Source organism: Corvus kubaryi, unplaced genomic scaffold (assembly GCF_017639235.1).
Source record: "Corvus kubaryi isolate FWS band 111438036 unplaced genomic scaffold, C.kubaryi_AGA036_p1.0 split3-131, whole genome shotgun sequence".
In the NCBI taxonomy this organism is placed as follows: Eukaryota; Metazoa; Chordata; class Aves; order Passeriformes; family Corvidae; genus Corvus; species Corvus kubaryi.
In genome coordinates this window covers 6,544,404-6,559,968 of record NW_024582083.1, presented here as the reverse complement: position 1 = coordinate 6,559,968, position 15,565 = coordinate 6,544,404, and the positions used below count along the sequence as shown (strand labels likewise).

At 36.9% G+C, this 15,565-nt stretch overlaps 1 protein-coding gene across 24 annotated transcripts in view; it reads right to left on the bottom strand.

Moving 5' to 3' along the window:
- TENM3 (teneurin transmembrane protein 3) overlaps positions 1–15,565 on the bottom strand; it is a 1,314,113-nt gene that overhangs the window by 314,537 nt on the left and 984,011 nt on the right. For all 24 annotated transcript variants that reach the window (XM_042015030.1, XM_042015032.1, XM_042015041.1 and 21 more), the window contains one exon: positions 6,636–6,938. In XM_042015030.1, the coding sequence (XP_041870964.1) occupies positions 6,636–6,867 (232 nt within the window). In that variant the 5' untranslated portion in view covers positions 6,868–6,938. The remainder of the gene's footprint in view (positions 1–6,635; positions 6,939–15,565) is intronic.

Genomic DNA, 15,565 nt, shown 5'->3' with positions numbered 1-15,565 from the left:
AGAGGCCAATTTCACCTAGATGAATACCTTAGAGCACATGTGCATATCACTGAGTGTGAGCTAAATATACTCCTAATCAAATAAAAGTGAAATGTTTTTCTTCGTGCCACTTTGCAGCTAATAGAATAACTTTAAAAGTCAACAGATCCTTATCACCTGGAACCTGAAAACCAATTAACTTCTTATTGTTGCTTTAAGAAGTTACTAGTATAGCAATGAGAGATTATAATACTACTTAGCACTTACAGTACTTTTCATCTTCAAAGCATTTTGCAAACATAAACTAATTAATCTTCCCAAAATGCCTGTGAGGTAGGTAGGTATTATTATTCTTGTATTACACAAGGTAAAAAAGAAAAGAACACCTCTGGCAGAAGGTTATGTGCATAGCTCAAGGCCACAAAATCATCCGGAACACACTGGCACCGTACGCTGCTTACACTGAAATCAGGCGGACACTGCAGGTGGCCATGTTTTAGCATAACAAAAAAGGATCTGTCATGATGACAATCAGGACACATCTTGCACTACAGCCAGGAAACATAAAACACTGATTCTAATATCTGCCTTGTATTTTGAGAGACAGCGCTTGCCATGTCACTGAATGGTAATTAATTTGCTCATTGGGAGATCACAAAGTCATTAATTAATTATTTCATATCTCCATATAAAAACCCTGCAAAGCAAGCTGATTCAGTTCTATTGAGAAGCACTTGCCTACTCAATAGGTAAAATAGAGCTCATCAATAAAGCCCAGGTAGAGGAAAGTCAAAAACATTCTTAGGTATCTATCCTTCCACTGCTTTGGACAGGTAAAAGTACGTAAGCTTTAGGTTTAAAAACATGACCACTTAAATCCTTTCATCCTACAGCTGACATTTATAGTGACTAAAAAGATTAAACATTTTGCTATCCAAATAACTCATTTTGGGCAGCTAGTATTTAAAGCAATAGACTTTGGAGTCATATTACATTAGGACAGTAGTTGCAATTAAGGTACTGGTTTCTAAGGTCTTAAAAATGTATCCTTGACAGAGTTTAATATCTTATATAATAAAATAAAATTGTCAAAGCATATATATCACTGTTTCAGGTCCCTTTTTCGCTGAATGGTGATATTTTTCTAGCACCTAAATCTAATTTTCATGGGAATAGCACCTGAACAATAGCTGCGATATATTCACACACTAACATACTGCACATGGCATTATTTTTTAGCACCCTGGTATGAGCCATCCAGCATACTGTGAAGGAAAAGGATTCTTTTTCTTTATTTATTTGGTACATCCAACTTCTCTTCTAGCACCTCAAGGAGTTAGACATTTAATCTAATTTAGGTACTTAAGTATTCCAGAAGAGTAAAGGTACAAAATTGTGCATAGGAATAATTTCTCCTGCAAAACTGAAAGGAATAGAATGAAAATAAATTGATCTTGAGACTTGGCTGACAGTGAAGTGTTCTGATTGATAAACACAATGAAGTTGTTCTCACTGCCATCTAAAAAGACCAAATATCTTTACCTTCAGTCTAAATTATATTTGACTCACACTTCAAAAAAGTAAAAATCTAACAAAACCTGCACTACCTCCTTGGGTCTTCTAATATAAAAAGGTGTCCTACTATTTTTCAATTTACACAATTTACAAACAGTGCTGTGACTATTTTGTAAGAAAAGATGAACACGCACAAACCTGCACTGCATTCTGCCACCCGGGCTTGTGGTCAGCCTTTGTTCCTGTGCAAAATCTCACTGACATGATACATGGATCTCTCTGTAGGACCACTACGCTGTTCTGCAATTACAAAATTCTTTGAAATGGAACAATGACTACTTGAGAGGTATTTAATATTCCTCTCTTCCCTTTAAGATGTATCCGATGGTAAATAAAACAGAGTTTTTGCATATCTGCATTTTTTTTACTAAACTACTACGAAGTTTTTCAATTCTTTTGAGTCCAGGTTTGATTCATTATCTCTTTTAAATTATATCAATATTGTTAAAATATTACTTCAATTTTTTTTCCAAATGCAATTTTAAAAATACTGCTTACTTTCTGTATTTCTACCATATTAAAAAAAATATGCCCTAGGGTATATTACCGTGTCCCACAGCCATAGGGAGGAGGAGAGAAGATCCAGCAGACAGGAATTGTGCAGCAAGATTGATTTATTTAATTATTTTACAAACTCTTTTATAGACTTTTTTCTTCATAGTCTAATTGGACAAAGATCAGCCACCCTTTGGGGGTGATTAGCTAAAATCCTAAAACATCCATTGTCAAAATATTTTTCTACTATACTATAAACAAGACTTCTCAAGGCTGCAGGTGTTTCATTGCTTACATAACTCTGCTACCTCTTCTGTGAGAGAGAAAAGTCTCTCACAGACTTAGAAAATAGCAAGAAAATCCTTGCTAGCAGCATTTTTGTATCCACACTACCATCCTTCCACACCATAGTCATGCCACACTTTCAGATATTTTTGCATAGCAGTCTCCTGTATACTTAATATCACTTCACACAGGAAGTGATATAAATTTTCTAAGCACAGGAACATTTCTCTGTACAACAGAGAAATTCAGCTTCATACTGTTGGCTTTAATCCTGAATTGAGCAAGAGAGTTGGGCATAATGCAATACACAGTCATAGAATCAGTCACAGGATGGTTTGGGTTGGAAGGGACCTTAAAAATCATCTGGTTACAACCCCTCACCAATGGCCCCTGTCGAATTTTCAAGAACTTAGGTTGCTGAATTCAATTAGAGAAGCACATTTAAATCAGGCTGCTCTATATAGCTGGATACTTCAAAGTATAAGAAAACACGTGCCATCTTCTTCCCTAACACATAAACAAGTGACTGTCATATCATCACACCTTTAAAGTAAATAGTCTTTCATGGAGCTTCAGCCATTGTCAAACATGAGATTAGGTATCTTCTCAAAGATGTAATACAAAATTGAGTATCTCTCTTAAAACTACTTTTAAGAAAAAAAAGCTCATGGCCTCCACTTACATTACTCTCCTGGGAGGTTTATAAACAAAGAGAAAATAAATAACTAATTTAAAAGTTCTAAAAATAGTGGCTAAATAATCATCATCTAAAATTTTTAAAACAAAACCAGTTTTGCAACAGGTGAAGGAGCTTGAGAAAAAGAGGAGACTGCACTAGGTCTTATCTCAGACGGATGCTAACTGAGAGCATGTTGCCTAGATGTAGTTCCAATTTCCTAAAAAAGCTTACTTGCTCTTCTAGTCTTGTCAGTTTGGTTTCAAAAGTAACAAGATAGTCCCCAGTTACATAATAATTTCATGTTCAAATACTTTACAATATGTTTTAAATACTGTTTTGAGAATTATAATGACAAACATATATATTTTTGGGCTCATATTTCTATTTATGTAATTAATCTCAAGCAACGGAAATTCAACTCATGAGGAAAAATATCATGAGACTGGAACAGACAATTGGAGAATCTCCTCTCCACAAGAAAAGATCTCATGAAATTAAGTTACCACTAAATAAAGCACACCTATCTCCAACAGCAGTATTCCTTTCTGAATTCCTACCACTGGATTTTGGGAAAAAGGAAGCACAAAAACGTGTACTGAAACAACTCAGGAAGAAGAGATGGGAAAGTCCTGATTCACTAGCGGAAAGCTTCCCAGGGATTTACCTTAAAATATCAAGCATAAAAAATATATTGACATTTTAAATGTGAGTCAGCAGTGCCCTGGAGCCAGGAGGGCCAACTGTGTCCTGCATCAGGCACAGCATCGGCAGCTGGGCAAGGGAGGGGATTGTCCCGCTCTGCTCTGCACTGGGGCAGCCTCACCTCGAGTGCTGGGGGCAGTTTTGGGCACCACAGTGTAAGAAAGACATTAAACTGTTGGAGAGTGTCCGAGGAGGGCAACAGGGATGGTGAAGGGCCTTGAGGGGAAGCCTTATAAGGAGCAGCTCAAGCCATTTGGTCTGTTCAGCCTGGAAAAGAGGAGACTGAGGGGAGACCTCATTGCAGTTACAACTTCCTCGTGAGGCAAGAGGAAGGCCAGGCTGATCTCTTCTGCGGTGACCAGTGACAGGACCCAAAGGAACAGCCTGATGCTGTGCCAGGGGAGGTTTAGGTTGGGTATCAGGAAAAGGTTTTTCACCCAGAGGGTGGTTGGACACTGGAACAGGCTCCCCAGGGAAGTGGTCGCAGCACCAAGCCTGACAGAGCTCAAAAAGCATTAAGAGAATGCTCTCAGGCACACAGTGTGACACCTGGGGTGTCCTCCACAAGGACATGAGTTGAACTCAGTGATCCTGATGGGTGTCTTCCAACTCAGAAGAGCCTACGATTTTATGATTTTAATTCCTCCACATTTGAGAGACTTGAGAATCTTGCATAACTGCCCCAGTACCTTTCCAGCTGGCAGTGGAAATTTCCTATCATTATTTTACAGTCAGGGCAGAAACTGAAACGCTGGTCATGATTAATTTTTAAAATTCATCCCCAATTAAAGGTATTTATTAAAGGTTGCCTTTTTTATTTACAGAATAATTTCCTGTTGAATTAGGAGGCTGTCAATTATACTGTCAAAGCCACGTATCTCACACTATTTCTAGGCAGAGGGGGAAAAAAATAACCCACAGGGAAGCATCTTTTATATATTATTTAAAAACCTTTGATATGACCTTGAGGACCTTTTCCACAAAATACCTCCAATGTCAGAAGCTGTAAATTCTCAGTCAAGGATGAATCAAAGGAATACACTACCTAAAACAAGCCCTTTATTACCTGACCCTATCAAACCTGCAGGTAGTCCCTAAAGGGGCCAAACCAGTATGCACTACAGGAAGGCAATAAGCCATACAAAAAGAATTGAAAGGACAATGAGGAAAATTAAATGGGCACAGAAGACAGTGCTGAGACCACTGAAAGGTGAAGAGGGCATTATCCATTCTAGACTTTTAGGCCTGAAGACATGTAATTTATTGCATATTGGGCAATATGTATTAGCTAAATACTGTGTGCTTTTCTGGAGAAAGTGAAAAGGAATAAAAATGAAGCCACAGTGCACCATCATATGTGACATGCCAGACCACATAACTTCTTCAGTTTGTTATTGCTATTTAAAAAAGAATAATATTCTAGTCAGGCAGTAGTTTATGAATTCATTAAAGAAATGGTGCCTGTTCTGACATAGTTTCATCACTAGTACTAAGAAATTGCCTACAGAACAGGTCTTAGAAAACTTCCTCTTGATTTTACCTCATTAAAGTAATGTCAAGGTGACTAATGGCTTAAAAACTAGAAAATAGCGATAACCTGAAGTTTCAACACATCACAGAAACCAAAAATAAACAACAGAATAGAGTAGCAGCAAGCCTCAGTTACACGAGCATAAGAGAAATATTTTTATTTCCCTTGCAAACATTAGTAGGCAAAGAAGTCAACACCATCTGCCCAGCTCTAATTTTAATGTAAAGTTATTCTAAATGGAACAGAGAAAAACATCAATGGACAAAATAATTTAGATATTCTAAAATTAAAACTAAGGACTTTTTCACCAAGAGGAAGCTTTCTAAATCTACTTTTGTTTCCGCATAAAAGAGGAGATAAAAACAGAAGACTGAGTCATAGGTTCACACAGCTCTTGGCCTAGCTTTATCCTTTTAGGTAGCTGGGCTGCAGTATTCTACACATTTCATAACATTTTTTTCCTCCTTACCTTAAATAGCTTAGTTGTGGAAACATAGAAGTATCAATTCCAGACACTACAGTTTTGAATCCAAAATTGATGCATAAGTGCTGAACCCTAATTGGAGCTGAGTCCAATCTCTCAGAATCTTTGAGATCCAAGGGGACCTCTTGAGATCATCTAGTCCAAGCCCTCTCTCAAGCACAGTCAGCTACATCAAGGTGCAAGAGGACCATATTCAGTCAAGTTCTGAGCATCTTGATGGATATTTAGACTTCTCATGTCACTCCAGTCCTGAGCTCAAAAATTCAACGGTGACTTTTGGCAGCCTGTTATCATCTGGTTATATAGCAGGGATAACCACTAAAAAAACCATCCAACACACCCAAATGCACAAACTGTGAACTAATTTACCTCTACAGAGCACTCCACAGTGCTCTGTTACTGCCTTTGTAAGTTAAAATATAAAAGCACTGAGCTAATGCATTATTTGTATGCTCGTCCATATACTATGTTTCCACAAACCTATTCCTAGGGCTTGGCCTTCTTGGAACACCTGTATTTATTTTTAATTTTTAAACTATTTACATTTTAGATATACTGGAATGGCAAACTGGAATTGGGTGACCTATTGATGAGCTGAATAACTGGGGGTCTAGTTTTTAAATTGTAAGGCCTGAATGCTTCACACTCAACTCTGCAATATTGTCACTGACCCATTGCCCAATACAGGCCATTTACTTCCTGCGCACCATATATTATCTATTCCAAAGATGGTACACAATGCTTCCCCATCTTTGTAAAACATTTAAGGAGATACAAGGGAAGTGTACTAAGTGTGTAGAGTATTACCAAAACTGATGAAACTAGTTTAATAACATATTCTTCCTGCAGCAAGGATGCCTTAGAACTAATGAATTATACACTCTGAGTTCAAACATCTTGCCTACCTTGTCTGGTATACTCATCTGCTTCTCTGTGGACCAAATCTTTTACCCGGTTTCCATACAGCAACCTAGACGAATCATGATCAAAAGCTTTCAAGGTTTCACTGGAGCTGTAAGACTTCTGAGTAGGCACTCTGCACTCCTCATTTTCTGCAGAAGAATTTGTATAGCGACGTTCCTTGTCCCGTCTGCTCTTTGTCAGGGAGCAATAAGGCCTACGTTCCTTCACATCCATACTTCATTCCTTCTCTGTGCACATCAGTCCAGCTTATTTGGAAGTCTTCTCTACATTCAGCTTACATTCACCTATAACAAAATTAGAAAGACAACCACTGATGTGTTACAATGATCTCTAATTGCTGTAATTGCTCCCTGTCTGGAACAAAAAGAAAGAAAGAAAGATCTACTCAGCAATGGGTGAGAAGCACATCTGTGCACATCTACAAGACCTCCCAGAGTTCCATGCACAAGCTATCCTAATCTAAAACATTAGCAAAAAAATACTTGTGAAAAACATCAACACAATACTACCCATTTTTATACAACAGATTAGAAGATCAAAAGCAGTGTGTGATTGAAGCAGAGAACAGATCGGAGAAATAGTAGTTTTTCAGCTTTAGGAATATGTTAGTTGCCTAAGGTCTATCTGTAGGTAAGCTGCTTTTTTCTTTTTCTGAGAAGCCTGCATGATTTAATGACAAATCTGGCTTCCTTCTGCTTGTTGAAAACTTGTGGTTTTAAGGTTTAGGGTTTCATTTTTTTTTTAATAATTTTAGACTTATATAAACTTTTATTGTAATTTCTATTCTAAGAAAATTATTCTCATCAGAGAACATGTACACACAATTTCAAAGCAAGCTACAAAAACGACACAGGTGATGTGCAGGAAGGTTTATCAAAGCCAGTATATTCTACATAGGCTGTGCTAGAAAGCAAGAAAATATTTGATTTGTAAATGTCAATCAGAAATAGCTTTTTTTTTCCCCTCAAGTTTTTAAGGAATATTACAGTAAGAATTGTATTTCTATTACTCTCTATTTCTCTTTAACATTTCATTCCAATTTCAGAACAAGACTTCTCAGTTTTCAAAACAAGACATCTCAATTTCATTTCTTGGGTCCTGCACCCTTAACCAAAATATCTGTATTTCTGACAGAAAGAAAGTCTGTATATTTTGGCTTTGTTTTTTAAAGAGAAGCACTAAAATAAAATAAAGAATATAATTTGTATCTTTAAACAGCTGACAACGCATCTAAATGAAGAACAGTTCAGATGGTTTTAGTATTTTGCAACGGCACCTGTTAACCGAGGCCTTTGTATTTCTCGGTTAACACTGCATATACTTGGTTCCCTCCTTTGTCCCAGTGAGAACCTTCTCCTCAGTGCTCCCCTCAATTTGGAGCACTTAACTGTAAAAAAACAAAACCAAGAAAAACTAAACAACGGATTATTTTGCTGAATACTATCAGTCAAGCCCTTTGTGATGTAAAATGACAGTTTACAACACATATCACAATGCAACAGCAAACTTCACTTGCACTCTTTTCAGCAAAAACAAGGTTGCTTTATAAATCTTCACTTATTTAAACACTTAATATCAAACTAATTAGTTGTCACTCCTTAAAAGATTTTAGAGAGTATTTAATTTACTACAGAACCATTATTCAAGTTTGAGAATGAGGGCCAGTCCTTTATCATTCTGTTTTGAAATTTTCCAGAAAGGCTTTTACATTTCCTGGCCTATATGAAGCCCGGTTTAGACTTGAAGATAAAGCTCCAAAGCCTTCCATTTAAGCAAACGCTCTTCTACTTTTATATTTTCAAATTTTAGAGTGGTTAACTGAAATTTTTACATGATCAAAAAAAAAAAAAATTTTATAACAGAGCAGTTTATTAAATTAATGACTGTTTAGATGTTTGCATGCACAGGTAGCACAGCTTTTTAACTTGCATGAAACACTCAGATTTTAAAACATTTGATTGACTAATGAATGCAAGTACTTTCCAGGCAAAATCAGTTTTCTAGACACATTATAAACTCTGTGTTTTATTAACACTAAACTGGATTGTTATTTTAGAAATAATTATTTACAAATACACATGGGAATTATTTTGCAGTGTAAAGCCTATCTCCCCTTTCATCTAAGCCCGTCAAGACATTAAAGGGCCACTAATTCCTAGTGTATCTAAATTGCACCATGGGAAAACTGACATACACTATTCACCATAAAAGAAGAAATAATTTTTATTTTTATCCAAGTTTCCAAAATCCCTTGTAATGTTAAGGAAAAAAAAGCAAAAATAAAAACTAAAAAAAAGCACAACAAAAGGCAAACCAACAAACCAAACTCTTATTTGCACAACACTTTGTTACTATACCAAGCTAAAATCCTCAAAGATTTAATCTATGCTGTAGCACGAAGAAGTACTGATCTGCTTCCCACGGAAGTCAATGAATTCAATAAAACTTCAAAAAGCAGTTCTCTGGGTTATCTATTGCCTCTCCAGGCAAAGAATGAAAAGGTTAAAAAAATACAAGCTGTTTAACAGCACTGCATTATGGAGATACTCCAGCAGTGATTACCCTCCAGAATAATGAGGGCTACTGTATTATTTGTGGGCATTTTTGAAAGAAACAAAACAAAATGAACAACAAAACAAATCTTTTAGGTTTTAAGAACATGATCTGTTTGAATCTGGCATTATACAAAACACCTGTTTACTTTCAGTAGCCTTTAAAAATTAATAGTATCTCTCAGCAAGTCTTAGGAAACACTTAACATCCTCAGGCTTGTGTCTTTGAAATTATTTCATCAGTAATACACATATCTAAAAGAAGACAGAATAAAAGCTATCTTAAAGATCTGTCTACAAATAAATTTTCTTTACTGTGATCAGACAACAAGCAGAAAGGGAGAACACAAACATATTTGCAGAACACAGAAATAAATACCAGTATTAATGTTTAAGTAGGGTACGTCAGCAGTGACAAGTCAAACAAAAGAAGACTTGCAGATGGCTTTACTGGATCTTAGCTTGTCCCATTATGAATCACCCCTTCTTTTTCCCTAGAAAACAGCCCTCACCCCCCCAACTGAAATATTTTCAGTTATTGAGAAAATTATTTAAATAAAAAATCCGAACTGTCATTTACCGCATCTGCTCATCCCCTTTCTTTTAAAGATCACTGTAGCTAAAATATTAACAAGATTTCCCGCTCAAATCTTCACAGATTTAAATGAATCACTGCTGCACAAATTTGAACATACTTCCTTCTTTTCTTTTCTTCTGTTTCCTCTAACATTAAAACTGCATCTCAGGGTTTTGGCGGGATAGCCGAATGCACAGCAACTAATTTACAAAATCAGATTAAAATTATAAACCAAAGAAAATGAAGCTTATTTTTTGATGTATTATAAAAACACTTGCCTTCATCTGCAAGGAATTATTGCCCATATGTCCATATTTATGGTCTATCAGGTTGCTTCATTCCAGCCAAATGAAGTAATTTTCATAGAGCAATATTTACAAAGCTATTGAACTACTAACAGACTCACAAAGGATGTCAGTTCATCCGTGCTGAATACTGCTACATGTTGGATTGCAATGCTGACGTAAAATGGCCTGCATGGACTGCAGAAAATAAAAAAAGATTTCACTGGTGCATGCCACTACTTCAAGTTTCTGTCTAATACTTTTGAAAGTATAAAACCTGAGGATGCTCATCTGTGTTACTGAGCATTGGGATCTCCCATGACCTTTTCAGGGATCGCTCCAATGTCAGGGGCTCCTGGCTGAAATACACAGGAGGGTGTTCACTAATCACCAGGCTGACATGACAGCTCTTATACAGTCATGCTCAGCCCATTTCTCTACATGCCTTAGCTGATTGCAGACTCAGACCCTACTTTCCTAGTGTCACTCCAAATTTTAAAAACAGCTTGAAACCAGAAAGAGAAGATGTCCATTTTAAAATTAATACTTAAATATTTCAACTTAATTTAGAAGGAAAGAAGGAGAACCAGAGAAACAATTCTTGTTCTGACCAGGTCATTGGGATCAAAGAGCTCATTCCCTTATGTGTCAGGCTACATTGTATACCTCTGACATCATTAACACATTTTAGCACTATATTTAATTATCAAGTCTGATAAGTTATGTACAATTAATAATTAAACAAACGATCAAAATTCTTTCTTTTACTCTAAGTGTTGTAGAGACACCAAGTGTAAACACTAAAACTGAGCACAAGGCACATTCATACATGAGTGTCAAAGCTACCACAGGAGCTTCAGTGACTGATGTCTCAGACACAGACAAAGCTGACTGGTGTCTGTTAGAAGTTTTACATTGCATTTGAAATTTCCCAGGACAGCCTTTCATCAGTTCCTCTTAATTATCTATTGCAACATGAAATAAAGTCAGTATAGTGAAAATGAAAAAAAAACCAAAAAAAACCCCAAAAAAATCACAGTTACTTCACTTTTCTACAATAAAAAAACCCTTGATACTTAAGTTCTACACTGCAATGTAGAAAAATACTACAGGCATATTTTAATTGGCAAGACATAAAGAAGGCATTAAGGTCATGCTACAGTGTTATCCAAAACACCCAGGTACAACTTCAGCATGCCTGCAGGCATTTAAAGTGTTATGGAAAATGACTGTATTTCATTCAGCACCTCGAGCTCTGAGTTCCTCAAAGGGTTGTTAGAGTTTGGCAGCAGGATGGCAATCATGCCTAAGGTACACAGCACTCCATCCCCATCTCTCACTCAGAGAAACTTCTCCCAGCATTAAACCTGATTCAAGGAACACCAAGGTGCCTGACTAAGAAGTCTAAATACACTTCAGTATTATATGTTCTTTGATACCTAAAAATCTATAGAGGCATGAAATAGTAAACAGGTAAGAAATAAAATATGTTTGTTGCCAAAATGACAAGATAATTGTATAGAAAAGATGACATCACTGCTTGGATTGATTTATGGATCTACTATAGTGTGTATTATAGTCCCTTTAAACATCTATATCTATTTTAGAGATCTCCAAACATACAAAGCAAAACTGGAAGTAGTTCTAAGAATAACTAGAGTCATTAATATATACAGAGCTGGAATGGAAAATATCCAAAAATGGAAGGATAAAATTTGTAAATTTCCTTGTTACAGAGGAACAGTAAGAGAGTTTGAAATACTGTTATATGGAAGCACAAACAAGATCTTTCCTCAGTCTGAAGAAGCAGCAGCAAGGAAGGCAACATGCTGTTGGAGCAGAGCCCTTCTCCCCTCCCTGAGGCCAGCAGAACTGAGACAGGGAAGGAACTTACATTACATATCACAAACTTCCCTCCAAACATCTAACTCTAAACACTTAGGCATTCCAAAGAATCATAGGATTCCCAGCTGCAGAGACCTACATTATTATTGGATTACTGTTATTTTTGTTATTAATTACCATTATTGCAAATTAAGAGTCACTGATCCTTCCACATTGACTCCTAGGTAAAAGCACAGTCTGAACACTTGCTGAGATGGGGACCAAACCTCCTTTCATGATTCTACATAAACACAAGCAGTACAAGAACCCTAAGATTTTTGGGAGAAGAAGCAGGCTTGAACTTCTGTCTGGAATAAGAGCAGAGGATTTTACAGGCTGTGAGCTGAGACACTGCCTACTCTCAGCATTGACAACAGCTGCTGCAAATAGCATCTAAGTAGTGCTGTTCAATAGATACATGTCTGCAAGTGCCATTACTTTAATTTAATAATAATTTCCTTTGTCTCTGTAATTGTTGACCAGATTAAATGAATGTAAATATTGCATTAGTTACAAATTGCACTAGGTATAGTATTTAATAGCCTCTTAATAGCAGAAGAACAAAGCAAGAACAATAGCAAGAACAAAGCAAAATTCAACTTACACATGTTAACAACTAGATTAAAAAGCTTATATGCAATATTGTACAATATTATACAATATGCAAAAATTAAGAAAATCTTCTGTCCACAAAAAAACCCCTTCACAATTCTCACAACTAATCACCCATAAAACCTATTACAAACAAATACTAAGAAAAACTCAAAAAGCATAAAAGAGTGATGAAATTTCCACTTCAGTGGCTGATAAAGTGAGATATGTCAGAAATCAACTGAGCTGGAAAAATGACACTTTGAAGAGGTGCTTAGGATGATCTGTAGCCATGGTGTGCCATTAGTCAAACTGATGACTCTTAATACATGGACATTTCAGGTCATCATATCTAGAAACTCACTTCTTAATATAAAAAGTCTGTCTTCCTGCATAGAGACTAGGGAGAATGCATCCCAAGTCAGTCTTCTTAAGGGGGAGTGAGTAACAGATGGCCTGTCAGACAGAGAGTTCAGAAACTAAAATTTAAAAGAAGTCTCCTAAAGTCACCAACCCGACATTTTAAAATCAAATTAAAAGCAAATGAACGAGAAATCCCAGCAAAAAAATCCTAACAAAAACACACACAAAAAAAGAGTAACAAGAAGACAAGTAAAAAATATTTTGTATTTTTCTGCATCAGTCAGGGGAACAGAACACTCATATCTACCATCACTACAGGATGTAATGTTAATATAAAAGTTACTTTACATAGTCTATCTAAAAATCTTAACTACATTAGAGACAGAATAAAAAACAAATAAATGTCCTCTGTTCATTACAGAAGTTTTCTTGCAATAAGAGTCAGGAAAATCAGCAAGATAAAGAGTTCTGCAGCATCCTGGTTAGTCATAGAGGTTGATGTTTGTATAACAATATTGGTGCCATTACTTATAATTGAAATCCTTGGGAGCGGAGGGAAAGAACACCTCATGCTTTCCCTCATATGGGCAGAAAGAGATAATGCACCTTCTGTAATGATGGGAGTCAAGGGAGCACTTCTCTGGATTGCATTTACCTGGGAGGGTACGAGACCCATACTGCAGCATTTGAGATGGAGCTGCAGCTATTCCTGTGTGCTGGAAGCCCTTCCACAGCAAGGCTACAAACCTGCTGAAGACAAAACTGAAAATAACCCCAAGCTGGCCACACACACATGCAGCCTGGGGCTGTGCTGGTTTTTAAGTCACCAAGCAGGTCCTGCAGAAAACCTGTAACTTGCTGAGATCCCACACCAGCTGGAACGGACCCTTCAGAGGAGCTTGGTAAAGGGTTACACTGACAGTTTCTGTTCCTCCTTTGGAGGAATGGTTTGCAGGAACTGTCATGAACTCTGATCTTGAGCAGAAGCAACTACCTCTAATTCAGGGAATTTGTATAAAATGTGTTTTACTTCAAAGGGCTGGAAGAGCTAAGTGAGAAAGGGAACATGAAGACCAAGAGTGTAATAATATGGTGTGCTCCTTTAGTAAAAAGGAGGGTGAGAATATGTGATGAAAAGACAGAGGGAAAGAAGTTAAGAGAGCAGAAATGCTGCAGTATGAAGAAAAAATGAATAACAAAACGAGCTCAGAATACAAAGTAGAGAGAGAAGCAATCAGTAGCACTCATTACGGCAACACCGGGGAAGACAAGCGACACAGCAAACCTAGCAAGAGAAAAGAGTTTAAGAGAAAAAACAAGTGGAGGAAGAGAACAAAGAAAACTTCAGAAGGGAAGACCTTTGTGACTCATTTACTTCAGCACAAAGTAATAAACTCAGAGTCAGCACTGGGCAATTCATTATTCAGCAGCAACTAAAAAGGCCTAAGTACTTCCCTCTACTCCTTTAAACTTGAAATTCATCCTTTATGCCATCATCTCCTTCCCTTCTCATCTTTTACACTCTTTTTCCATCACTGTGTTCTTACTCAACCTATCTTAATGGTATCCTAACATCCTTCTTGAATATCCCAAATCTACTTTTGCACCTGCTCAGAGCTCTTCCACAGAGTCCTCTTTTGTTGTGGAACAAAGCTACAGAAATGTAGGGATTTTTAAAACTAAAACAAGTGGGATGGAGAATCTGACACAAGAACAACATGTAACAAACCATGGACATCAGCTAAGGTGCTACCGTCCCTTAGTCCCCAAGCAGTGAGCACAGCACAGTCATTTCTGCATTTCTGTTTGGAGAACAAAGCTATCAGTATGTCAGCTTCACCATCTGAAAGGGCTGTCGATCACTCAACTCCCCCTTCAACAGCACAGAGTTAATTTCAAACAATTTGACAGTAGTGAGGTTTCAAAAACAATACATCTCTCAAGCCACTATAAGGGAAATGAAGTATATTATATGTGACATGCAAGAGCTGGGCATACAGTCACAAGGCTGAGCTGAAAATTTTACTGTGAAGGTGTCTGGAAATGAAAGGAGGACATGAGGAAACTGTAACAAGGATGTCATCGAGGACACACGGGAGAGGGAAGAAAAAAAATAGCTAAGTGTAGGTGCTGAAGCTATTGCTGCGGTTGCATGACATAGGATACACATGCAACATCAGCTTTGGTTCCCAAGTACAGCTTCTCATAGTGAAAACTGAAATTCCACATAAACAGGAGATATTCACAAGATTTTTCTTTTCCTTGATCTGACAGGTAACCAGATTTTTGGGTCCCAGCCACATTATAATTAGGATACTGCTGCAGCCTGGTAACCTGGAGAATTATTTAGTGACTCATCCCTGTAAAGAACGACTAGTAAGATTTTTAAGGCATATTCACAACTGTTTTAATGCTCAAGAACTCTGTTTTGTTCAAAGTTATCCCCTTGTCCCCCCCACTTTCTCAAATAGCAACGAATCAAAACCACAAAGATACAAACAAGAAAAGTACCAAACATAATGAAAAATCCCCACAGAAATGAGTACTCTATATTCATACTGTCACAACATTCACTTACTACTCCTAACACAGTAGTGTGAAAAATTATTTACAAATGCCACCGTAAGATGTTGCAAAGCACTGTTTAACTTGATTATGTT